This window comes from Cynocephalus volans, chromosome 16 (genome assembly GCF_027409185.1).
Source record: "Cynocephalus volans isolate mCynVol1 chromosome 16, mCynVol1.pri, whole genome shotgun sequence".
In the NCBI taxonomy this organism is placed as follows: Eukaryota; Metazoa; Chordata; class Mammalia; order Dermoptera; family Cynocephalidae; genus Cynocephalus; species Cynocephalus volans.
The window spans coordinates 6,233,758-6,261,755 of record NC_084475.1 but is presented as its reverse complement, the minus strand read 5'-3'; the positions used below and the strand labels follow the sequence as shown (position 1 = coordinate 6,261,755).

The following is a 27,998-nucleotide window of genomic DNA, read 5'->3' as shown; positions in this document are numbered from 1 at the left end:
CCCTCCTTTGCTCCTCTTCAGCATCAGCAAAGAGTTTACGAATGTTCGCCTCTGATTCTCCCACATATTTGTTAAGGATTTCTGGCCCATTGACCACTTTGGGCTCTCTTGCATTCAACATCTTGCCGATCTGTCGAGCCAAGAGAGTCTTACCACAACCTGGGGGTCCATACAACAGGATGCCTTTAACATGTTTACAACCTGAAAAGAAAAAGAAAACAGTCTTATATCAACTAACTAAAATCCAAGCAAGACATCTAAAGGAAAGTTTTCTTTCTTCTTCATGTGTACTTCAGGAAAACACAGTGATGCTATTTACATGTATTAATATCCACATGCCATGAACTGAACAAGAATGAAAGACTGAAGCTCTTTTTTAAAACAGAAAATCCAGGGCTGGCCCGTGGCTCACTTGGGAGAGTGTGGTGCTGATAACACCAAGGCCACGGGTTTGGATCCCTATATAGGGATGGCCGGTTAGCTCACTTGGGAGAGTGTGGTGCTGACACCACCAAGTCAAGGGTTAAGATCCCCTTACCAATCATCTTAAATAAATAAATAAATAAAAATAAAATAGAAAATCCAAAATCAATTCCTATTGTTTAGTACTAACTTCTGAGGGGGAAAAAGCTGCCAGTTAAAGATCTCTGGAAAAGTATATTCGAACTTTAATTCAGAACCAACATTTCTAAACTCTAAAAATGTCTCTTTAACCTAAATACCTAATCTGGAAACATTACTTATTTTCATTACCCTTTACTTTAAAGTCAGGAAAAAAAGATCTGTTTTTTAGGCAAATCTAACCCAAAATAAATCTATTGTGATAGAGTAGGTTATGGAAACTATATCTCAGTCATAGATAAACTATATCTATCAATATAAGTACTTGAAAAAAGGGCAAACATGTCTGAGCTGGATGGGTATAGAGGAATCCACAGGATCCAGATGGATGTTACAGACTTTGTGGGTAAAGTTGAGTGTCTAATTTTGTGTGACTAATGTCAAGTGAGGCACATGCTGCTGCTGCTGCTTTTTTTTTTTTTTTTAAAGATGATCGGTAAGGGGATCTTAACCCTTGACTTGGTGTTGTCAGCACCACACTCTCCCAAGTGAGCTAACCGGCCACCCCTATATAGGGATCCAAACCCGTGGCCTTGGTGTTATCAGCACCACACTCTCCCAAGTGAGCCACAAGCCGGCCCAGAGGCACATGCTTCTTCAGAGCAACTAGATGAGGTTTTAAGAGCAGTATTCAATTATTTTCTAGGCAAGCATTGCTAAATGCCCTAAAGGTACCGTTAACAATCCAAAATAGCAAAAGTGATGACCTAGACTCCCCAGGATTTCTTTAGTCAACTCTATGTGAGATGTACTCCATTTCCTAAGATAAAAATGACCTGTGGTTTCTGTTTACTCACTCTAGGGAACCTCACCTTTCTAGCAGTTTCACAGTTAAGATGCATGGCTCCTTTCTAATAATTTTTTTCTTTATACTACACCCCAAAAAGCACTCTGTGAAATAAAAGATTATTAGATTTCATTGTTACATTCTTAACTATGGGTGAAAAAGAAAAGTTCTGGAAATGCAATATCAATAGTGTTTCCACAGTTTGTCCTTATTTGAAATGAAAGCCTTAGAAAGTGTATCTTTATGGAAAAGTACAGTACATTTGACAACTCACATAAAAGAAATCAAAATACAACCAACTCTACTAGAAACTTTAGATTCTGAGGAGGAAAACCCTTTGGGTTACCAGTATCATCCCTACTTCTATCTTTATGTCAAGAAAAAAAACTGGCTTTTAAATCCTTAAAAGTAATGAGATCTGTGCTTATGTTTAAGCTTCTAGGGAGGAGAACTTAGTGGAAACCTTGAAGGCTTAGAATGTAAACCTTTCTCATCACAGAGTAAATCCCTGCCCTAAAAACCATGGCCCAATGAAATGTCTTTAGCCTTTAACTCATCCTTCGAGCATGAGTGGTAGGGAGATAAGGGGCTATGCCCTGAGCTTCTCCTAAAGGCCTCCATCACCAAGCACTGCCAGCATCCAAGTCACTGGGAAACAATGGATGAGGATTTTGGAACCTGCTCTTAATCTTCCCCTCCAAGCCTACTGCTACCATCTGATTTGAAACTGTTGATATGTATAAACCATAATAGAGGCAGGTGGTGGTGGTAGTGAAACAGGCACAGGAGAGGAGAGCCAGAAAGGAGAAAATAAAGATTTACCAACTACCTACATAGCACCAGGTCTTTTCTTCATCGTTAGTCTCTTGATTTCCTCACTCTCTCCAGGTTTATCAACTTCCTCTTAAGGAATACTTCTTTCTATATTAAGCCAAACTTTCTTCGAAGACCTCTTAACTCCCTGGCTTTCTTATACTTCTATTACATGCAACTCAGAAGCCCTGAACACAATATGGCTTTATTGCACCTACACATTGGCCATACAGCACAGTTAGAGAAAATCAGACCTCTGTGCTGACTGATATCCTCACAATCTCATGCTTTCCAATTTCAGTTCATTCTCACTGATTTTTCAATACTGCATGCCACCCTTTACTTGTCTTTGAATCTCTAATTCTACTTATTAATTACCTAGATCTTCACCATTCTTCTCTTCTCAAGAGCTACCCCATGACATTAATTCTTAGAAATGACTTAGATTCCTACCTAAAATATAAGAAATAAACAAACAAACAAAAAGCAGGTATCAGGCTTAAACTCCTTCAGCTCTGTGCTTCTCTATAAATGGATCAGCAGACACATCCATTCTCAACCTCATCCTCAGTTCTCAAAGGAGGAGTTTAAAATGTAACTATTGAGCTAATCAGTTAGCTCAGTTGGTTAGAACACAGCCTTGTAACATCAAGGTCAAGGGTTCAGACCCCCATACCGACCAGCCGCAAAATAAATAAATAAAATAAAATGCAATTATTCGTTTATATACCTTCTTCTCTATTAGACTGTAAACTCTTCAAGGACAAGTACTGCCTCATTAATCCTCGATTGCAAACACCCACCATAATGCCTAGCACATAAGATGTACTCAAAAAAAGGCTGAATAACTACATTGTCAAGTCTTTTCCTATGAAGCTCAAAAATATGAAAAAGAGAAGATCATTTAAAAAAATTATTTGACACTCTTAATTTATGGAACAGCACTTACTTTTATGGCTGAACTAATTTAAATACCTAAAAATCACATTTCCAATGACAGACTCTGCAAATTTTGCAAAGCAAACTGTATAATACTAGAATATAATATATAAATACTAGAATCTTAACTTTGTAACTATTTTTGTATATGAAAAATGCTCAGTATAATGTTTTGAATTAAATTGACTCAGATCTTATCAAATAAACAATTCACAAAATGTTAAAATATAAACGTTAAGAGAAAAAGAAAATGCACATCTATGGAACTTATTATATATAATATATATCTCTGAAAAGACAGAATTTATTCAATATAACATTAATAGGAATGTCATAGAATCTTTAGTCTGCCTCAGAACTATAATTCTTTTAGGATTTCAAAAATATACATTGACATATGAATATTTTCAAAATCCATTTCCACAAAGGAAGCAGTACTTGAATAAGCAGTGGAAATGAGACTTTGTTATTACTATTATTATTATAGCCTATTCTGACTTATTAAATAAGCATTGGTCTCTAATTTTAAGTGAGTCATAAAAACTCTTTATAACTAATTCCATTCAACAAAAGTGTATTAAGATCCTGTTTAAACTAGGCACTAAAGTAGGTGTTAGGGATACAAACATGAAAAAAGACAGTCCCTACCTGCAGGGCATTCCTGGCTTAGTAGGAAAGACAGAAATAAAATGTGTTATCTACAATATAATATGACATTATCAGTGATATGTATAAAATGTTTTTGGAATCTAGCGAAGAGAGACTAATTCTGCCACGGTGATGGCAGAAGATTAGGAATGGACACAGGGGAAGAGGTAACATTCAGTCTGGACCTGGAAGGATGAGTAGCAGGTTCATGGTTGGGCAATGGAGAGGAAATGGCACCTTAAAGAGAGACTAGCTTGATCAAAGGCATAAGGGTATGGACACAGAAGCTGATCTCTCAAAACAGCCAGTAGTAACTTGTTGTGGCTAGAGCCTTGGAGGTGAGGAGAAGGCAGTGCCTGAAGACGAGGCTGGCAGGTTCCTAGCTGTGGCAGGCCTTGACACCATGCCTGTGAGTTTTTAACTTGTTTCATAACCCTGAGGTTTTTAATCACAGAGGTGCACAATGAGATATGTGTTTAAAAGCTAACTTTGGTGATAGAATGTAGGAAAGACTAGAGAACAAAGAAGCAGAGGATGGAAGGCTAGTTGGAGAAACTTTTTCTGGAAACACTGACTCACTAGCTGACTCTGGATTTTTGCCAGTTAAGCTTTCATACCCCTCCAAGTGCTCTAGAAGCACATGAATGAAATGGGTCCAGAGGCCTCAGGAGGATACCTTCCTACCCCTGCTGATGCCCCAGCTTTCTCCTGAGCTTTTCTAGGACATTAAAGCCTGGCACTGATATCAGGGAGCCTCTGATCTTTGCTGCTGAACTGTCTGAATGTCAAGCTGTACTGACTGCTAATTTTTTTTCTTAATGTCTTGCACTTCCCCTCAGAGATCAGTGCCCTGGGTTAGTTAACTAAACAGCAAAGGGCAGGTGTGGAAGAAGGAGAAAACAGTGGAGGTGATTTAAATTGTCATATCCTCTCATTCCATTTCCCATGGAATAGTCTAATGGATATCCCAAGGAAAACGCACATGTACAAAAAATTTATCTACAATTTTGGGGAAATTCTTAAATCCTTTGAGGTCCATCCATAGAAATCAAATTAAAAACCTCTGAACATATTAATGAAATAATCCAGACAAGAGACGAGGAATAGAAAGAAGCATTAGTCATAGAAAACAGTAGGAAAAGAAAGGAAGATGTGAAAGCTCTTCATGAGAGCTTAGAGACTAAATGGAAATCTGAGAAGAAAGCGGAATCAAGGATAAACTTAATATCTAGCCTGGGCACATGGGTGAAATGATGATAACCTCAGAGATACCAAGAAAACAGCAAGAAGAAGAGAAGCCAGTTTGGAGAGTAGGGGAAATCACTGTTTTGTGTTTGGCTATAAGGCATTTGAGATTTAGGCAATAATGCCCATTAAAAATCGAGGTTGAAATGTAAAAAAATAATATTAATAAAGAAAAAAAGAAAGAAAAAATACAGGTTGAAAGCTCAGAAAAAATATTAGAACTACTGGTTCAATATTTTTGAATGTCTGCCGTGGGCATATGAAAAGCCACAAAAAGTTTTAAGTAGAGGAATGTGACAAGAGTGAGAAATACTACAGAGATAGAGGATGAGGCCTAGAAAGAGGCCACTAGATTTAAAAATCAGGAAGTGCATGTTGATCTGGGCCTCAGGGTCTTAAATCAGGGTCAGAGCATTTTGGGTTGAGGTGTATAAGCAGGTACAGAGATCACACTTTGAGGAACTCTTGCAACAAAGAAGAATTTAGGGAGATAGTTTGTAAGGACACCTCTCCTTCTGAGACTAGTTAAATAATGGGGAGAAGAGGAAAGAAACTGAGGTTATGCCTATTGGATTCTGTTAACAGGAATGTAAAGCAGGAGCTAGGTCACCTACAAAATGAGCAATGAGGAGAGAATAACGGGAAACACGGTAAAGGTTTGGAAAGAACACAGGGAATTAGAAAAATGTGTGGGGAAATGTGCATAAGCAGACAGATGCCATTATGTAAGTGAACTCAGCATAAGAGATTCAACTAATCAAGGGACTATCCTCTTTGTTGTAATTATATATGCAATTCAGTGTTAGGTATGGGGTAGATTTTTATTCAGTTCTATAAATATACTCATAAATTTCATCTAAGCTGGCATAAGGATCTTAACTTTTTTTGGCTTTAACCTTCTCTTTTATTTCCAAACTCAATCTTAAAGATTAGCAACATGAGGTAAATAACAGGATTAAATTAATTTGAACTTAACATATTTATAGTTCAATTCTATCATCTAATTTCCCCATCAAAAGTGTAAGGTAAAACTATCACATGACTGTTCTCAACATTTTTTCCTCCATTTTCCACAAAGTTTGAGGTGTTAGTCTTCATTTTTAAGTCATTCTCTTCTTTTCTCCTTCTTTTATAACTTATTCCTAGTTCTTTTAGAACTAATGTGGGCTAACAGTATAATCAAAGAGAGTTCCAAAGCACTACTTCTCTTAATTTCCTGTGTCCAAGTACTTATTGCCTATTTTACTAACTGCTCCTATTAATCATCTTCTAAAATATACCTACTTTTTATCTGGATGAGGGATAAACATATTAACAATTCTTGGTTATAGTAATGGAAAGGAAGGTGGTAGTGAAAAGGCCATAATCCAAAATGGCCAAAAATAGACTTTTACATATGGTTTTGAAATTTAGTTTGCGAATTATATGAGGGTTCTTCAAAAAGCTCATGGAAAACATAGAAAGATAATATGAATCTTTCCATGAACTTTTTGAAGTGCCCTCATATTTGGATATAAGGGTAAATGAAGGTCTAGAATATCATCAGTATTTCTCTCATTGAACAAATGATACATTTACTGGTAGTAAGATGAGGAAGTTCTCTTCTGATTGCTTCTATTTTCTCAGTGAAGTAAAGACTCCAGGTCATCAGCTGTGGAGAGGATGGAAGAAAGGAAGAGGTGGTGCTGAGGGTTTGAGGACAATGAAGAAGAACCAGTCATCTCAGAGGGCAAGAGAGTAAGTTGATTAGACTACGGAAATAAATACAGAAGGAAAACCAGGAATTACCTATGCCAAGAAATACTGAGGGCCCACTTGAGATTTGGTTCATAAATTTAAAGTGAGATCAGACACCATGGTTTTGTGTGTTTCTTAAGCTGTTAACAAACAGAGTACTGGCACAGAGGAGGCAGGGAGCTGAGAAACACGTGGGGCTTCCACACACACAGAAGATGAGCAAGGCTATTAATGGTGTATGCAAAGAGGATAAAAGTGAGATACTATGGAACATAAGCTCGGTAAAGAGAGAAGAGAGGACAAAAAGGTTGGAAAGTGACAGAGTAAATTAACTAGAGGTTCCAGCTAGTTGGAGTTGGGATGGGAGAAATGCTAGAAGAAAGCAAGGAAAACTGAGAGGTAGCTAAAGCAGGATACTTAAATCTGAGACCCCAAAAGTCGTGTGGTTATTGGTAACGGCAAAGTTTTGGGTATAACCAAGGAGTGGGTGGCTGAGATGGACTAAAGAAAAAATTTTAAACAAGGAGGTAAAAAACTGTGAGGACAGATTGTCGAACAAATCAACAAAGATACCAAAGTTGCAAATAACACAGAGATACATCACGCAGTGAACACTGCATTTAGCAGGGGCAAGCAAGTTTGGTAGCTTCTTTATCTGGCCTCCTTGTTCATTCTTTTCTAGCAGGGCTACCCTCACTCTCTCTCATTTTTTTCTCCAAATATTAGTGACAATGAAAAGTACTAATGTTTATTAATATTTTATTATGAAGAAGCTTTTATTGAAGGCATGAATAATATAAAATGCCAAATTAATAAACAGAGCAAATAATATCATTGTTCACTAAGAATTTAAATGAATGAGACATTGGAACCTGACTCTAGGACTATACTCTGTAAAGAATCTAGTATAAGACTAATTTGTATGTCATTCTAGACCCCTTGCCATAAAGTATTTTTAATAATTTCCTAGAATTTGAACCACAAAGCAGCATTTTAGTCATGTTTCGCAATAGATATTTGTCAAAAAGGCTGAAAGTATGATTTGTGGTCAGGTGAAAGATAGGTGAGGATTGACTGGATTAAATAGGAAATAAATCAGGTGAAATCCTCTAGAGAACATTAAAAATTACTAAGAGCCTCCACTTTTCTGGCCAGTGGTTCTAAGACTTGAATTTCACAAACTATTATAAGAACATTTTTTAAACTGGGGGAGAAGAGTTGTCATTGAGTTGTTTAGTTTTTATTTTGCAAGGTAAAGATTTCTTAAAAAAAAAAAAAATCAAACCTGACATCTTCTATCACCTTCATTTCCTATAAGAAAATACATTTTAATATCAAAAGATAGGACAGACATAATGTCAGGATAAAGGACAGTCTTTTGTGTTAAATAAACTCAGTTTTATGTACATTGTTAAAAGTGAAGGCTCTGGAGTCGTCTTGCCTGGGTTCAAATCCTGATTCTTTCACTTTCTAGCAGAAAATTGTAATAGTGACTACCTCAGAAGGTTATTATGAGGATTAGGTATAAAGCACATAGCACACTTCCCGGTACAGAATAAGAGCTTAGCTTATTTTTTATAATCTTGCTGTAGATGAGTGATGAAATGGAACCAGGCTTCTAACCGGTATGTGAGAATTAGATCACTGTTAGGTGACCATAAAGCTTGAAAATAGTGACTATTTTGCTTAACAAATTCCTTCTGGGACTGACAATTGTGGCCATCTGGCCCATTAAAACTTCATCTAACACTACTGCCACTCAAACTTTGCAAATTATAGTATACCCATTGAACCTCAAGCTCTAAATCAATATAGTAGCAAATGAGTTGGACCACAGCAGTTTCACAAAGATGTTACTATTGTTTCAGTAAGTCAGGATTCTCAATAGCTTTAACCTCTCTTCTGCTGGACTGCTATCTGCCAATCCTGCCTGCTTCTCTTATCCTTCAAACAGAGTCAATTTACACTGATTTTTCAAGCTTTCCAAGTGCATTTAGGGTCAACATGCAGCCTGTCCATAAAAGAAAACCTATAATGATTAGGAGTTCCACATGTACACATCCTCCTATCTTTTCTCCCCTCCTGTTCTATCATAATAAGTACAAGAGTACTTCGAAAAGTTTGTGGAAAAATAGAATTGAAAGATAATACAAATCTTTCCAAGAACTTTTTGAAGTACCCTAATATGTTTCTTTTCCAAAATTCTCCTTATCTCCCCAACTACAACCACTCTCAAATTCCCTCACTGCCAGACACTGGAAAGCTGCCACTGCCCTTTCGTAGGAAGCACACACCCTGCTCTGCTGGCACTCACCTGGGTTGACCTGATTCTACTGGAAGAAACTGGGGCTATTTTGGTACTTCAGCCAAAAGTACAGTAGCAATGCTAGATCACCACTGGCCATCCTTTGCCTCTTAATTGGAGGTAGATTAGTATTATACTCTTTCTTACCTTACCTCTAGCTACCACTCTCTTTAGTCGATTCAGCAATCCTCCAACAACATACAAAATTTGGGTACTATCTGAGCCACAGGTGTTTATATCCAGTGATTATAAAAGCTTATTTTTATCATCTTGCTGTAGATGAGTGATGAAATGGAACCAGACTCCCAACTGATATGTGGTTGGTGAGGAGAACTTTTTAAGAGGCTATAAAGTATATGCTACAGCAGCTTGAAATGATTTCTAACCTAAAAGCCTAAACAGAATGGGACTTTATCCACTATGATAGGCATATCCAACCCTACTGATGAAAATGACACACAAAAATAGGAGATATCTAATTGTAATCTGTTTTTCTTAAAATAGCTCATAAAAAATACACAGTCTTATTTCAACAACACAACGAGTAAACATTAATACTTACTGTTTACAATCTTCCAAACTATTATCCTAAAAAGTGACAAGTTTGTATTTGCTAAGTTCTTCTATTTTACAAAACAGTGAATTTTTTGTTTTCCCTAGATATTATCAGAGGCAAGCTGCATTGAGGAAAAATTAGCAGTCAACTTTTAGGTACTCAAAAGGGAAAAAAGCTATAGGACACACTAATTTTACACAAGAGTAAGTAGAATGAGAATAAATTAGAAGTGATCTCTGTCAAATTAGCACCATGACAGGAGTGTTTAATTCATTTTGTGATCTATGAAGAAAGAAGTGTGAAGTAGATTGTGAACATTGACTGATGTTTAAAGGGGAATCCCAAGTGGCTTCTAGTTCAAATGCAGACTAGTGGCAAGTTAGGACATATTCATAAGTCTTGCAGGCTTCTCTATGCAGTTGTGTGAACCAGATTTGAATACTTAATTTTAAGTAGTGCATGCTTGTAGAAAATATAATCACAAATTAATATTAATATCTCTCCTTTTCATTTAAAGTTTTCATAATTTCAACTTCTCTTCTGGCTCTTTTAAAAATTAACTGGAACTAGAGTCATGAGTATTTTCTCAGTTCTACATGACTTGCCATTTTAGTAGTACAACATGATTATTTACTGTAAAAACCAGGTTTGTCTTTTCTAGCCATGCAGTGAGGACTTGGAGCATAATTTCCATCAACTCATAATACAGAAGGGCTTTTTGTTTGTTTGTTTCAAAGACTGTCAATCAGCATCTAAAATAGGTTTTATCTACATTTGCTTGTGTATTTATCAAATCCTTAAGAAAAGGAAATATTTAAGACTAAGACCACTATTCCTGGCCCCATTTGGAGAGTCAGGTGTTTGATCATCCATTCCCTGGGCATCATTTTGTCTAGTAGAGACTTGCTGTTGCCCCACCAACATCAAAATGCCAAGAGCACTTTGAGCTCTTCTATGATAAAGTGAAAAGGCCTATGCCATGAGCATCAAGCAGCTAGCTGTGCAAGACGTCTACAGCTAGCTGTGCAAGACTGGTCTATATCCAAATTAGTTAACTGAGATTTAATATAGATCTTCTCATCAGATAGTCTGGAACTAAAGATGGGATGTGTGGAGCAACTCTCCAAACTAATCTTTGCTGACACCCCCACCCTTTTACACTCCCTTATAGGGTGTTGCCTGGTATTTCATGAATTCTTGATGACAAAGATCATGCGGCTTCTATGGCAGGTCCTGCCTTGCTACCATCTGGCAGCATGTATCCTTATTGGTTTCAGAATTTTATAGTTTTCCCTTTCTTCTGTTTTTCCTTCTGTCTCTTAGCTTTAAACTCCTTTTACTTGCTGCTCTGTAGAGCCTCTGTTTCAGCTTAATAAATATCTTGTCTTCTCTAGTAGACAACTTATTCCTTCTTTTCCTACACCTGGAATGTCTGCTCACTTTAATAGTTCATGTTCTTCTGTTCCTCAAAAACCATCTCCTTAATTAATACCATCTAACCCTGATCACATCTTTGTGCTCAGTTCTTCAATACGTACAGTAGCAGTTGTCAAGCTTTAATGTGCACCAACAGAGCTTGTTAAGATGCAGATTTCCAGGCACCACTTCTAGAAATTTGAATTCATTAAGTCTGAAGTGGAGCTGAGGAAGCTTAATATTAACAGGCACCCATAGCTGATTCTCTGCAGGCCAGAGGACACTTTGAGAAACATCACTCATATTTACAACTGATACTATATTGTCTTCTAAGAGATCTTAGGTTTTTATTTTATTTACTGTATACATTCTATAGTCTCAATTAAATCACAATTATTAGGATACATTTTTTTATTCCTTGACAAGTTGTAGCTGTTGAAGAGCAAAGAGCTATTCTAGCAAGATAAAAATTATCAAGAATAAATGTACATTTTCTGTACTAGAGTACAGTTGGGGAAGATAAGGTTTTGTGAGAGATGATTTGGGGTTTTAACCAGCAGTAAATTCAATATGAGTCAAGATAAAATGTGGATGTCAAAAATTTATGCAATTTCAGCCTGCATTAAAAAAAGACTGATGCTTTGAACAAAGGATGCATAATTCTGGTCTATTTTACGAAAGGGACTACACTTGTACTTCACTGAGTTCCAGGTTTCATAACTTAAGGTGAATATAAACAAATCTTGCAGTTCAAACAAACGTGAATAGGATGGTAAAGGGCTAAAAATTAATATCTACAAGGCTTTCACATGGAAGTAGGATTACTCTTGCTCTGTGTAGTCTCAGGGGAAGAACTAGAGCTTATAGTAGAAACTACAAGTATCTATATCTTACTTTAACATAAGAAAAACTCAAACCTACAATTGTCCAAAAGTGGAATGCAGCCTTAGAAGAGAGTGAGTTTCCTGTCACTGGTGGAATTCAAGCTTAGCCTAAGGAATTTGGCTGCAGAAATGTGGAGGAAATTCAAACAAAAGACACGTGTGTAAACTAGATGACTCTTAAGACTCCTCGCAATGCTGAGATTATACAATTCTTTTGACATTCTCTAACAGAACCATCTAGTTTTGCAGAGTGAACTTTGAAATACATATTCCAGCATGGGAAGGAAGGAGACTTAAGGCTAGGAAGGTAATAAAGAGGCCATTCCTGTAGTTCCAGTGTAATTTCTGAAGCTACGGGGGGTGGGGGGAAGTTCCAAAAAACAAAGCATAAAAAAAATTTAGGAGTATTCAATGATGGGTTTGACAAATGAATGCAAAGCAAAGGAAGAAGGGTAGAAAATAGGACTCCAACAACCTAGAAAATAAAGGTTAACTAGGAAGAGATAACTGCACGTACTTGTAGAATGGGAAAAAAATGTAACGAAGTTTTGAATATTTCAAGAATTCATTTCAGTAGGAGTTCTTATAGGAGATGGTCAAAACATCTAGAAATATATAGTAAAGGTAATCTAAAAATGACCACTAAATGCCTGAATAAAAGGAATTAAACTTACATGAAATATTGTCTTTTGGAAATGGAATTATTAAACCTCTTCTTTGAGTGGTACAGAGCCATGCTTGAGGACTGAGGGAGGAGGATAGATGAGGAAATGTAAGGAGGAAGAAAGCATTCTATGTCAGAGTGTTTGTAGTTAGGCAAGATTACCATTATCCTGCATGCTCTGTGCATTTTATTTTACTTTGCTGTGTATACAGACGGTTCCCAACTTATGATGGCTTGACTTACAATTTTTCAAATTTATGACGGTGCAAAAACAATCTGCATTCAGTAGAAACCATCCTTCAAGTACCCATACAACCATTGTTTTACACTTCCAGTATAGTATTTGATGAATCACTTGAGTTATTCAACACTTTATTACAAGATAGGCTTTGTTAGATGATTTTGTCCAACTGTAGGCTAGTCTAAGTGTTCTGAGCACATTTAAGATAAGCTAGGCTAAGCTATGATGTTTGGTAGGTTAGGTGTATTAAGGAAATTTTGATTTCGGAAATTTTCAACGTACCATGAATTTACCAGGACATAATCCCATTGTAAGTCAATGAGAAGAGGAAGGGTTCTTGGCCATAATGTTTGTATTTAAAAGACACTTTCAGATTATAGCCTTTATTATATGTATACAACTTATTCAACGATATTGTTATACAGCAGGCAACTGAAACATCTAGTCTTCATAAAATAACATTTTAAATACTTTTATTTCAGTTTATGGGAATGACTGTCTTTAAAATGGAAGTGTTAAACTTTCTCTCTTTCAATTGCATATTGCCTGTTCACTGAGTGGTAAAGGAGGTGGGGAGAGAAAGGAAGTACAGGTGGAAGAGTTCTGTGCCAGTGTGTTTTTAGTTGGATAAATTCAGACTATCTACTCATTCTGTAAGTGCATTTACTTAGTATTGCTGTGTATGTAAAGGGTAAACAAGTCCTCGCTGCTGAGAAGTGCCCAAAGTATGCAGAAAGTAGAAGTAGTAAAATGATCCCTTTTATAAATGTCCTTTTGGTAGAGTTTCTAAGAAGGTTTGTCTTCTGGAAGTGACCTCGTTAATCTACCTGTTGGAGTTACCCACATTTCTGTACTTGTTCATTGAGCTGATGGAGAAGGGAGAAGAAAGGTGAAGAGAAGGCTTTCTGAGAGCATCTTCATATCTAGAAGAGAGTTTCAAATTGTAACCACAGTTTTATGTGTGCTTTTTTATTTTTATTTTTTTTTGGGTAAAGTGCCTGTGTTTATCAGCCCTTATTTCACAACACTAAGCTTTCTCGATGTTTTGTGGTAACAATGTATGATAAAAGTAGAGTTAGTGAATTAACCAATTAGTAAATTCTTTTCATTAAAATTAACAGAAAAGAAGCATCATGGGAAAATGACATTGTTAAATTACCTCTGAGAAGTATATCATTACTGACTGTGTTGTTAGAGAAGGAGCAGAAAGATGCCTATGAAGAGATATATACAGATATGTCCATACTAACAAACTGATTATAACCATTAATATATGTGTACATTTCTTTTGGCTATACTATATAATACACTGTTAAACAATTATATAGAAACATTATTTTTGCTAATATTTTTAAAATGCAGATCTGATACTGAACTGCACTTTATACTTATTTTAAACTTATTTTACTCTATTGCTTTGTGTCTCATTTTAAATTAGTCAGTAAGTGAACATAGTATTTAAGTGTAAGTTTGTCAAAATGTTTCTCCAGAGGCCTGCTGCCATTTCATCTTTTAAAATATTTTTGTCTCCACGAAAAGATAAAGAAATGCATGTTTGATTTTATTGGTAGTATGAAAAAAACAGAATTAAAAGATAATATGAATCTTTCCACGAACTTTTTGAAGTACCCTCATATGACTGGTTATCAAAATACTCAGGACTTTGGGACTTTGACATAGGTAAATATTCATGATATGTGAGAAAGCATGATACATAATATATGAACTCAAGCATGGAAAAAACATTTATTCATTTATGTGTATATATGTATACACACACAAGGACAAGAAGAGTACATCAGCATGTAAACTGCTCGTGATTATGGATGATTTTTTAGTTCTTTGCTTATGTTTTTCAGTTTTCTACAATAAACACATTAACCTCTGAAAGTTGAAAACATATAAATGTTATTTTAAAACAAATGAATAAATAATAAATACATACAGGACCCAAGAAGTTACAGATCAAGGCCAGAACTGCAGATATGCGAAGGGCTGCACTAAGTGCTTTAATATGTTCTCTTATTTAATCCCTTAAAAAGCTCTATGAGCTAGGTAATATTCTTACCCTCTTGTTAAGAGAAGAGGCACTGAGGCTTACAGTGGTAAAGTGACTTTCCCCTGGAGACACATCTGGTAAGTGGCAGACCTGGAACTTCAATGCCAATCTGCCAAACAAGGCTAAAACTCCAGGGACAGCTTAACTACTGATGGCAGTGGGTCTCAGCTTTACCTGATACTCAGATTCAGTGTGCTTGGGACAGAGCCTGGAAATCTGTATTTTTTTAAAGCATCGAAAATTCTGAAACATACCAAAGGCAGAGGACCACCATGTTACTGAATAGAAAAGGCATCAGAAGAAAAGAGAGACATTTTGGAATAAACCCCCAAACTAAAAAAACACGGTGAGCTCTTCTGAGTGGGAAAAGACAATGTTCAATAGGAGAAGGCTAGGCTCCTTGCTTTTATACAGTGGGGACATGGAAGCCAAGGTATCACTTTCAACTTCCATGGATATTTACTGAGTATCTATTACATACCCAACAACTATGCTAAGCAAAGTTCTTTCAGGAGATGAATAAGATAGCCTCTGTTACAAGTAGCTCAATATTAAAAATCAAAGATACAGCTATATAGAAACAACATTAAAAAGGGCAATGAGAAGCCAAAGAGGAAAACAATTACTTCTGTTGGGAGGATGTAGGTATGGCAGATCTTCCAAAGACAATCAAGCTGAAACTTGAAGGATAAGCATATACATGGCATCTTCCCTGCCAGAGCCATATTTCACTGAAATGAGGCATTCATATGAAGGCTGATCTGGAAGAGCTTTTATTTCTGGTTTACCTTCCTCTTTCTACTAATGAGGAAACTGAGAGCTAAAAGTCACAGTACCAGGTAATGACAAATCTAACACCAGATTCCAAGTCTCTTGACACCCTATTATATTTCTTACATTTCTATCTCTTCCAGAGTACCTACTTACAGACTGCTTTTATGGACATAACATTCTCACTTTTTAAAAAGGAAGTCTAAATTTGGCAGTGCATGCCAAGAACATTTACACTTGTGACTGCTCTTTGATTCAACAATTCCACTTCCAGCAATTTATCCTAAAGAAATATGGATGCGTAGAAATATTAGCTCCAAGGGTGTTTGTTACACAGGGTACAACAGTGAAAAACTGAATACAATTTACATGTCTAACTATAGGGAAATGATTAAACCACAGCATTATCATCCTATGAAATAAAGAATGCTATAGAAGAATAATTAAGAAAAACTGTAACTTACTGTGTGTGAGGAAAAACAGGTTACAAAACAGTGAAACACTTTTTCTGTATATGTGTATGTGTATATATACACAGACACACACATATATACATAGCAAAAACTAGCAGCATGATATACTCCAGAATATTCACAGTATTTTTTCAGTCTTTTTACACTGAGTGATTGTCTTCTTTTTATTCATTTGTATTTTTGAAATTTTCTACAGAGAACATGCATTACTACAGTGAAAAGAACAAATAAAAGCATTTTCACAAACAGATATCTAAAAGACCTTCTAAACTCTAGGGAGATAATGACCAGGTTTAAAAAAAAGTATTTTCCCTGGACACCGCTGGGGCCTACCAGGACCCTGAAGTGATCTAAAGGCAGTAAGGGGCTTTCTGAATCAAATTCAGACTCTAGAAAAATAGTGTAGGTTATTCTGGAGAATGTGAAGTACAGCTTCATATCCAAGTTGTGAAATCTGGAATAAAAAAAACCCAACAATAAATCAAATCATTTTAAGTGGCTGCATCACAAAGCCTAAAGGGCACCAGTAAGATAACCTGTATTCTAGCCTCTACTGTGACTTTTGCCTAAATTAGTTATTTACTCTTCTGAGCCCCAATGTCCTCATCTGTAAAATAAGAATGACATGAGTAAGATAAGCATTTCTCAAACTGGTGTTCCTTGGAATGTTAATATGTATATCTTTTTGTAAGCATGTTTGCTAAGTAAGTTTAAGTAAATTTGGGAAATGTTCAACTACATCATTTCTAAGTTCGCTCACTCTAACATGGTCTGATTCTGATTCAAATATATAGCTATATTAATGCATTTAAATCTGTATCTACAGATATACTGTCTACTTTTGATTTTCCATAATAATAGAGAGGAATATTGAATAATGCAAAATGGATGACAATCCTCTTGAGAAAATTTCATTCTTTGACAGCAGCAATTGAAAGCAGAAGGCAAAGGGTTTAGGAGCAAACAGCAAAAATAGTGTCTAAGAAAGATAATAAAATTAATGAATTTAAACAGTGTCTCACTCTGCTTCTGTCTATCCTTCCAAATGATCTTTTTCTTCAAATTCTTTTATGAGTCACTAAAAACAGAATTATTCCAATACAAATTCAACCCACTCAACATTAAAAAAAATATTCATTTTTAGATAACATGGAAAAACAGAGTTCAACCTAATGATTGTGGCAATAAACTATTATCTTCCTTTCTTTGTGCTGACACAGTTTACCACCTTGAGCCATTACTACTTATAAGACAAATCCAAATTTTAAACAGCTGAGTTCTATGTCACTTAGTATTACCTACAGTCAACCTGCTGTAGACAGAGGAAGATCAGGCTGCAGAGAATTTGTAATGCACTTAAATGAGTCTTCCTTATTTCCCTTTCTCTAAGCTCATCACAGCCACAATTGGCTACCTAAATATTCACAGAGGAAGCCAAAGTAATCAGGGAGCATACAGAAAGCATGAAGTCCCAAAAAAGAGATGTTTCACAGAAAGAGAAGTCCAGTAGCACAGGAAAAGTGTCAGGCTAAAGAGTACTTGTAGATAAACTTGGAAATATCCCTGGAATGCACTAATAATCTGCAATGTGAATAATTCTCCCATGTATATGTGAGATTTGACTGATATATCTAATGTGTAGAGTAGCAACATACTAATTATGTTTATCCTCTAGTAACCATTCATTATCAAAAGGCACTTAAGTCTTGCTAAGATTTCTCCCTCATGACAGGATTCTAGATAGATTTTAGAATCAAAGCATTTTAAAAAGTCATGTAATTGTAGATAAATTCAAGTAAATACATGTATAAACAGCATAGAAGTTCGAGCTATGCATCTTCATCTTTTCAAGATCTGTGCATCTTTATATACCAATTTTCAGTCACTCTGGAATTAAGAATAGGACACAAACTATTACTTGCCCAAGAAAAGACACTGTATTAAAGTGGAAGGTACAGTGAAGAACCCAAAGTCACAAATAAAACTTTGAGTATTTGATACATTATCTACAATAACTTTCTTTTTTTTTTTTTTTTTAAATTTTATTTTGTCGATATACATTGTAGCTGATTATTGCTCCCCATCACCAAAACCTCCCTCCCTTCTCCCTCCCCCCCTACAATAACTTTCAATGTCAAATTTTGTGCTATTAGTAAAATGGTGCATGAGAAGGATTTACTGCTGTCTCTTCTAACTTCTTTTAAAAACCTGAAAGAATACCATGTTAATACTTTAAAAAGCAAAAAATAAATCCCAAGTTTCTTGCAAGTGTTTTTTAAAAAGTATGAATATATTAAACATACCAAAGGTAGATTGCTCCAAGTAACGAGTCATATGGAACTCCAAGAAAAATCTTGTTTGAATCATGGTAGAAGTACTTTCCTAAATAATAATGTTTAAGTTCTGGGCAGCTTTTTGCTAACATTATTGCTAATTCTTTCTTTCACTTCCCTTCCCCTGACATCCCATTCTCTACTGTGTCTATGAAGATGGTTGTTGTTTTTCCAAGCCAGTATATCACATATAAGAAACTGACAAGATTTATAGAAGAGGTAGAGCACTCATCAGCTCCTCTCTGATGGAATGTGATAAAAAGTAAATATAAATCAGGCAAAGTATGGGTTCACAAATAAAGAAAAGATATTTCTAAGTGTCCCCTTGACTACCTTATCAACAAACACTGTTCAAAATGGGTAATTACAAAACAGCATAAGAGGATAACATCAGGCGTTAACTATTTTCAACAGCAAAAAAAAATTAAGATAAGGATACTTATCTTAATATTTGATTAAAGGGATTCAGTTATGAATTGTTGCCTTTTACGAGCTATAAAATCACCTTTTGGCAATGTAATAGTACCAACTAACTACCATCTATGGAGCGTATTATACTCAGCCAGGTACTGTGTTAGAAAATTTATACACATTAATGCTACCCTGCCAATAAGCCTACCAATAAATAATTTTTCAGGCATGGATACCAAGGCTCAGAGAGTTTTCAGCCCAGGGCCATTAAGCTTTAAGAAGCCCAGAACCACACAAGAGAAAAGTAGTAAAAGGAGACTCAATGCCAACTTTGTTTTATTGTGCCCAGGAGCCTTCTTACTGCTGAGGAAGATATGCTAATTTACCATTACAGGGCTCGTATGGATACGATTTTGCTAATATTATGTATCTTTTTAAAAAATAAAATTTTATCTATATGTTTCACCATGGAAAAAAGCCCAAGAAAAAAATTAAAAAATAAAAAATAAAAATTGCAGAACAGTGAGTGGAGTGATCCTATTTAAATAAAAAATCTATACATGATGACATACAGTCAAATACACATAAGTATAAATGCTTAGGAAAGGGTCTGAAAAGATTCACCTCAATCTCTTTACACTATCTCTGGTAGAGGGAGTAAAATTAGAGTGGGTAAAATGAAGGGAGATTTCACTTTTTACTCTGCATATCTATGTTATTTTATTTGTAAAATAGAAAATTCATGTGTGTGCGCACACACACACACACACTCACACACAATACTGACCTGATGCCCTTAAATTTGAACACTGTTGTTACAGCATGCTTATATAAGACTGGCAGTCTCAATGAGGCAAATGGTAGCTGAAAAGTGCCTAAGCAAAGCACTTTTCCACTTTTTATTTCTGCAGTCTAGTTCTACTTAGGCCCAATGCAAGAGGTCTTTCCTAGATTAGGAAAGAATCTAAGAGGATCTACACAGATTTAGTAATGAACTATAAACATCATATCTGCTCTGACTTTTAAAAGACATGGCTCTCTCTTTACTCCTTCAATGTATCTGCTGCTTCCCCAGACGGCCTACTTTACTGACTTGGTTTACAAGGTGCCTTATGCTTTACATAGTACTGCTCTGGGATGTGCAAATGTAGCATTATTCCGAAATAGACTTTAAGCATCTTGAGGGCAGGGCTTGGGTCTAATTGTCTAAGTATTCTGCTTAATTAATAAAGATTAATCAAATTCTTGGCACTTCTTCATTTCCTGAAAACTTATATTATGAGCCAGGCACTATGCAGGAGCAGAAAACACACCAGTGACCAAAATAAATAAGGTTTCTTCCTTACTAAATTTATATTATGTTTGTGGGGACAGGGACATGGGGGAGGACTTGGAATATAGACATGTAGTAAGTAAGTGTAATACAATGTAATAATACATAAAATAACATGGAATTATTGAATACATAAGAGCAGCTGAGACCTGAAGGATGAACGGGAATTGGATAAAAAATGGTGAAAAATACCCTAGGATATAGAGTTAAGAAGACAGTAGCACGGCAAATTAGAGGAACTGAAAATAGCACAGGCTGGCTGTAACCCAGAGCATGGGGGAGGGGCACAGGCTGAGAGATGAGGCGGGAAAGTTTGGCAGGGGCCAGATCACACAGGGCTTGTAAACCACGTTAAGAGTTAAGGGGAGCTGCTAAAGAGTTTGCACCGGTGGAGTGACAGGATCAGACTTGTCTTTTTATAAAAATCACTCAGCTACAGTGTGGAGAATGGATTAGAGAAGGGCCAGACTAAAGGCTTATGGAGCAATTCAGGCAAGAGATAATGGTGTCCTGAAGGAAGAGTGGCAGGGGGAGATGGAAAGAACTGGAAGGATTTGAGATATACTGAGGACATTGCAGAACTGATGGGGCTGAGGGAACGAGAGGAGTTAGAGAAGGTGTCCAGATTTCTGGCTACAGCACTGCCAGAAATAGAAAACACAGAAGTAGAAGCATATTTAGGGAAGATGGAGTGGGCAGTCAAATAAGTATAATTTTGAACTTACTGTGTGATCATGAGATAGCCAAGAGGTTATGCTGGTAAAAATCCAAAGCTCTAAACTGAGACAGAGATATGCATTTTTGAGAGTTAATGGCATACAGATACTGTATTTTTTGAAGCTATGGAATTGATGTGATCAATTCGGGGGAGAATAATTACAGAGTGAGGAAGAGTATGTCTAAGACAGACTCCTGAGGAAGCCCAACATACCAGAGACACAAAAGAGACTGAAAAGAGATAACCAGACAGGTAAAAAGAAAATCAGAAACCTTGGAGTATGAGAAGCCATGTAGAGACAATATTCAAGAAAGAGTGATCAACAGTGCGCTACTTAAACATATGTAGCTTAATTGAAACTAGTCTTCAGTAAATTAAAGAGTCAGTAATTTTTACTCTCTATCTTCAATTCAGCTTCTGGTTTCTTTTCATGGTATTGAAAATATGTGCAATATTTCCCACTCCCCCCAAACTAGGTCCTCTTGATTTTCTTATTTCCAACATTTTCTAACAAGACCTGAGTTTCACCTCTAATTCTGCCACCCACAATAATAATCACCAAATTTTGCCAATTTCATTTTTGTAATCTTTTAAATATATTTTCTACCTTTTCCATTCCTGTTGCCATCCCTAATCCAGGTTCTAGTACCACAGAACTGGACAACAATCTACTGGTCTCTCAGACTATTCAGTCCCTCACCTCCTTTCTAGGACAATTCTTTTCACACAGAATAACTATATGAATTATCCTAAAATTAACTTTAATTGCTTTATCCCACTGCTAAAAATTCTCTAGTGACTTCCCATTACAATCATTTGTTCAAAAATTTCATCCACCTAGCAAATATTTATATAGGGCAGTGCTTATCAAACTCTGTTAAAGTCAAGTAGGTTTGTTTTTTTTTTTTCCTTTTAAATTTCCAATCCATTGCAGACCAATATTTTTGTAAAATACAATTAAAAATGTGGTAATGTCAAATTGCTACAAAACTTTCTAATTGCTAACTCTCAATTTCCAATATTGTATTTATCTGATTGTGGGCTGGCAATAGTGTTTCATGGTCCAACAACAGTCTGCAGACCATATTCCAGAAAGCTTCAATGTTAATAATACATGGATAAAAAGATATTACAGTGTGCCTTCAAAGGCTTTTGAGCAGTGATTCTCAACACCGGATGATTTTTGCCACCTAGGAGAGACATTTTTTATTGTCATGGGGGCAGGGAATGAGGAGAGAAAGAACTACTGGCATCAAGTGGATAGAAGTCAGAGATGCTGCTTAATATCCTACAATACACAGGAGACAGGCACCCCACAACAAAGGATTATCCAGCCTAAAAGGCCAATAGTGCCAAGGTTGAGAAACCCTGCCTTAGGAATGTAACGCAAATGAAGAATTATAATACATTAAGAACACAGCCAGATTCTAAGTATAGGAGAAGCACCTGTCTGGAAGTGTCTGTTTGGAAGGTTAAACAGGGATAATACTTACACAAAAGTCCTCATCTCCTGATTCATAGATTTCCACAACCCAGCCCTAACATAACTTTTTAATCTTAGTTCCTGCTTCTTCCCCAAAACAGCTCTGCTAGACTGGTCTAAGTCATGAATTCCATACCTTGCTTAGACTATCACTCTTCCCAGAATATAAACGACCATCCCTTTCCCTCCTCCTATCCAAAACCACACAGCATTTAAGTCCTCACTCAAGTTCTGCCTCCTCCATGAAGTCTTCTGTGATTCTCTTTAAATTCCTACAGGACTTATCATCTATAACACTCATTTGGCACTTAATCATTTACAGGCTTTTGATATAATTTGTTAGGTTATGATCTAGCCTTTGATCTAGCCAAGGGGTTTTCAACTGGCACCACTGACATTTTAGGCTGGATAGTTATTTGGCACATGGGCTGGCTGTCCTGTGCATTGTGAATAAACTACTTTTCTAGTAATCTGATGTCATGAGCTCAAGAAACATGAAGAGTTAGTGATTGAACTGTAATGCCTAATACCTGACACTACTTTTTACATGTGTTTTCTGGCACCTATTGCAGCATAATACAGGAAGAAAGTGGTTGTAATGAGTGTGTCAGAGAAGTTCTGTCTTAAATGACCTGTCAACCTAGAGATAGAATATAAATGTTAAAATTAAATAATCATTTAATTTTTAAATCATTTAATTTAATTATGGACCAGTTACTTAACCTCTCTGAGACTCAGTTTCCTACTCCATAAAATGGGGACAATACATTATCTACCTCATAAGGTTGTTGTGAGGATTAATTAAATCAATCTCCAAAACAATAAGTTAAGTACTAAGAACAGTGTCGTCTGTCAGTGTATAAGTATAAGCTACCATTACCATAATCATCACCAATCTAAACATGGGAGTAAAGCAGGAGAAAATGCCAACCATTTCACTTTAGGAGTCATATGAGTTAGATTCCTCAACATAATGGTTTTTGAAAACTGAAAACAAATTCATGCACAGCTCCTCAAATGTCAAAAACTCTGCTTTCCCTCAAGTCACCCTTCTCCCACTCTTTCCTCTCTAATGCTTCCTTGGCCCCTTTAAGGCCCAGATGCAAATGTTCTCACATTTGCAGGGAAGACAAACTACTTACAGCCATTACCATAACGCAAAAAGTACTGGGAGGAAGTAGTTTGTTACATATCAAGAAAATGTTTTTCTCTTTTTAGTAGAATAGGAGAGGCACTTCTGCCTTCTTTCTGTACGGGGCTGCCATCAAAGCCCTCGGAATCCAGGTCCTTAACCTTGTGCTCTTCTCTTTCACAGAAAACTTCAGGAAGGGAGTGGGACATAACTGTTCCCTGCTCCTTCTCTGTGCAGATAGTAGAGCCACCCTGAAAGAGAAACAGCCTGTAATATCTTTTTTTTTTTTGGACCGGTTAGGGGATCGCGACCCTCGGCACGGTGTTGTCCGCACCACGCTCAGCCAGCAAGCGCACTGGCCATGCCTATATAGGATCTGAACCCTCGGCCTCGGCGCCAGCGCCACACTCTCCCGAGTGAGCCACGGGGTGGCCCAGCCTGTGATATCTCTTCCTTTGCTTGCTTTGAAAATCATACATCACAGTAAAACATTTAGATATAAAGGTTTACAAAGTAAAAGAACAAAAGTCTCCCTCTATTCCCATCCTAACTTCTCTTTCACAGAAGTGAACACTTCATTCAATTTAATGTGTATTCTTAGAGACTTCTGTAATGCATTCACTTTCAGTTTTATATATTTTTTATTAACACAAACATGTCTGAACATTTGGAGCTATATCATTTTAAGATTGGAGCTGTATTCCATAATGAGGATGTATCATAGTTTAATCGTTTCTTTACTGGTGGACATTCAGGTTAACACTTAAGACTTCAAATTTGTAGTGACCCAACTATTGATCTCTAAGTAACTCAACTGTAGCTGACAGGAAATCTGATCCATTGGTGACTCCACAGATAGCTCTGTATCTTCAAGAGATTTATTTTTTTAAAGTCTGTCTATAAATAAAAAATTTCAGCTGAATTTATATATACTGCAGTTTGAGATATAAGCACAAATACATTATTTCTATTCAAATATAAATTTTTTTTTTTTTTTTCTTTTTCGTGACTGGCACTCAACCAGTGAGTGCACCAACCATTCCTATATAGGATCCGAACCCGCAGTGGGAGCGACACTGCGCTCCCAGCGACGCACTCTCCCGAGTGCGCCACGGGCTCGGCCCAAATATAAATTTATCTTAAAAAATTAAAACCAATGGAAAAATTAATCCAAGGTAAAAAAATTTTCATTTATAAAGAGTTACCGATAGTATTTTTTAGAGTATATGCCTCATCTCTAAATCCTGCTCTAGAGATTTTGGAAACCACATGATCATAAGCCTTTTTCTTCTAATTTAAAAACAAAACAAAACAAAATAAACCTCTATAAATTTCCCCACCTGAACTTAAAATTAGTAAATTATTACATTCCTCATATTTAGGTATCATCTAGAAGTACTTAGTAGAAAATCAGAAGGGGGAAGTTTTGCATCTCTAAGCAGTGAGCAACTGCTTTCTTTTCCTCCGCTAATAAATTACAGGCAGACTTGAACAGATGTCAGGTTGGCATTCAAAACCTAAAATATAGCTGAAAAGCAAGTTATGACTAATACAAGGAAAAAAGATGAATGTCAGAATGCTTCATTTTTTTTCAAATTTCAGATAAGCTCTTTAGCCTTAGGGTTCCTTTTACAGAGCCCTGGAGTTCGGCTAGATGTCTTAACCCCCATTTAAATTGCAATCTCTCCTCATGAGTGGGGGTGTGAAAATGCATTTTAAGAGTGTCAGTGTTTATGTTAATCTTAGCAAGAACTCCCTCTCTCCCAAATATGGCATGCACAAAACCTTAGTGTCCTTTCTTCCACTATGTTTTATTTGCACTGTTCTTAGCATGAGAAAGATTTCTGTGTGATTGAAAGGCTCCTTATCTTCCCAGCAGGTCTACTTCATAGAGTAACTGCAGTTTTACTTACGATATCAGAAAAGAGTTGCTTTCCTTTAGAATTTCAAAAGAAATCTTAAAAATACAGATTGAAAATGGGCTTAGAGAGAGAGGCATAGGGAAAGGGAACCAAAAAGAACACAGTGTCGGTTTCAAAGAATGGGGTACACAAGACCATAACAAGTGGCTTTCCTCCCCGCTAGGTGGCCTGGACATCTACAACCCATAGATCCACAAAAGACAGTGCTAGTTGAGGCCTTCAGTCTCTACACCCTTTTCCTTCTAGCTGTCCTGTCAAAGCCCCCTTCCTTGGGTAGATGTGAACCTATTCCCAAGCTTATATTAAGAGACACTGACTAATTCTTTAACAATTATTCTGCTGTTCACTGAAAAGAATTGTTCTTTTCCTCTGACATATAGAGTTTAGAGATAACTGCCAAGGATGCTGAAAAATGAAGTTTCTTTCAGAAATTCTCTGACAACAGAAAAGCTTCAATGAGAATTGAGATAATCATTTATTTATCTTGAGCACTCTCCTCAAAACTGCACACAGGGGAGTAAGTGTAGTAAGTGTCTGAACTGAAGCATATATATTCAGTTGGTTCCTGAATATGATCCAGGACAGCAATCAGCTGCTGAATTTATTCACCTTTACTTCCAAACACCAGCTTTTGACGCTCACATTTCTACCACGGAACTCAAACGGTGCTTCTATTACCCAACAAAGTAAGGATTTAAGGTAATTCCTAATTAAACATCTATCATTGTGGGAGCTGGAGGACATTCTAACTCATGTCTGTTTGGTAGTCACTAAGTGCAAGGAATAGGTCTAGTTTTCTTTGCTAATACTCTCGTATACTTCTAAAGAAGAGCTGCCCACTTGGGTCTCGGTGAGCCCAACTGCTACAGACAAGGAAAAAATGAATAGTACACTGACTAAAACAACAACACAAACAAAAGTTTGAATTGATATTCCTCCTAAGTAATCCCTTTTTCTTTGTCTACATACGGCCTTTATCTCTCTGTCTATAGAGCTTTATATGACTTCTTTTCCTCTTTAAAGATTTCTTTAATTCTATAAAAATATAATAAAAGCTGGAAGATATACATTATGTACTTGAAAGTATTTCAAGAGAGAAACTAACAGATAGGATACTATATGACAGTTATTTTCATATATATTACCTCATCTGATCCCTAATTTTATGGAATAATTGTGTACCTCTGGTTAAGTCATTTAGTCTTCCTATACCTCGTTAGCAACATTCTATATGTATCTAAACTATATTTTCAATTTTGAAAAGGTAATATGAAGTTTTACAAGCAAAAGGAAAGAACTATATTACCTAGAAGCATAATTATCAGTTTCATAAACATAATGACAGAAGAGAATTCTAAAATTATCACTATAAATTTGAAAAATTGACATAAAAAGTCCATTTAATTAAGATTTCTGTTTACAAAGTATATAACTCCAGACTCCACAGTAAAGACTCCATGGTAAATGGGAAAAAAAGCCCTATAACCTACATAAATTATTCTTTTCTAATTTTTTTCATTTGAATTGATTTAACCAATCACAACAAGTGTGCAATTGAATCCCCAAACTATACAGGTTTGTTTATATAGTAAACAAAGAGTGAGGGGAAAAAAATCAACCAATTTCATTCCCACTTGGCAGTGTAAAAGACGGTACGCACAAAAGGACTTGTATAACTGTACTTATATTCTGTCCAAATGTAGCAGTTTTTACTTTTATATACCTTTACCAGGCCACCCTGTACTTGGAGTGTGATGAAATATTTTACTACATAATTCCCTGAAAATTCAAAGGAAAAAAGAAGCCTCTATTGGAGAATAGGGAATGACATATGCACAGCAAGAGAATTATTACTCAGCCATTTACCCATAAAAAAAAAGTAGCTTTACTTCTTTTAGATACTCAGAAGCTTCATTCAGAATAAAGAAAATGTTTTTAAATTCAGCTCAAAAGCCAAGGTAGCTGTACATTAGTTGTCTTTTAAATCAAATTGATAACACATGCTTCTTGATGGCAAAGAGCCATAAAGAGGGGAAAATATGACTTTTTAAAAAGGATAGAATTCATTTTTTGTCTAAGTTAGTGTAAAAATATTAGAAAAAGAAATCCATAAAAAAGTAGCACTCATAAAAAAAATTAAAATCCACAGTCCTTAGTCAAAAAAGCACATCAGTAACAACAAAAGCAAACTACTATAGTTCAACTCATTTCAGTATGAATACAGAGGAAACATACCAAATTCATTAAACTTGTTTTGATTTAATTTCAAACTCTTCAACAGTGGACAAGGTAACAAATTGGCTAATACAAGTTTTACTTCTTTATATTATCTACCTAACCTCATACAGAGTCCCTCATGAGCAGGATCTGGATAATGCACAAACTGTAAACTAGTATCTGAATAACTGTACCCTCAATAGTTTCCAATCAATGAGAAAACATAATATAATTAAAAGATATGGCTTACTACAGAAGCGGTTATTTTTCTACTTTTGACCAGATAGTAT

General features: G+C 36.0%; 1 protein-coding gene across 1 annotated transcript in view; it reads right to left on the bottom strand.

Annotated features, from left to right (window-relative positions):
• The window catches only part of NSF (N-ethylmaleimide sensitive factor, vesicle fusing ATPase), a 147,465-nt gene that overhangs the window by 79,373 nt on the left and 40,094 nt on the right, over nt 1-27,998 (bottom strand). Inside the window, exon 9 of the mRNA XM_063080535.1 lies at nt 2-201. Within this exon, the coding sequence (XP_062936605.1) occupies nt 2-201 (200 nt within the window). The remainder of the gene's footprint in view (nt 1; nt 202-27,998) is intronic.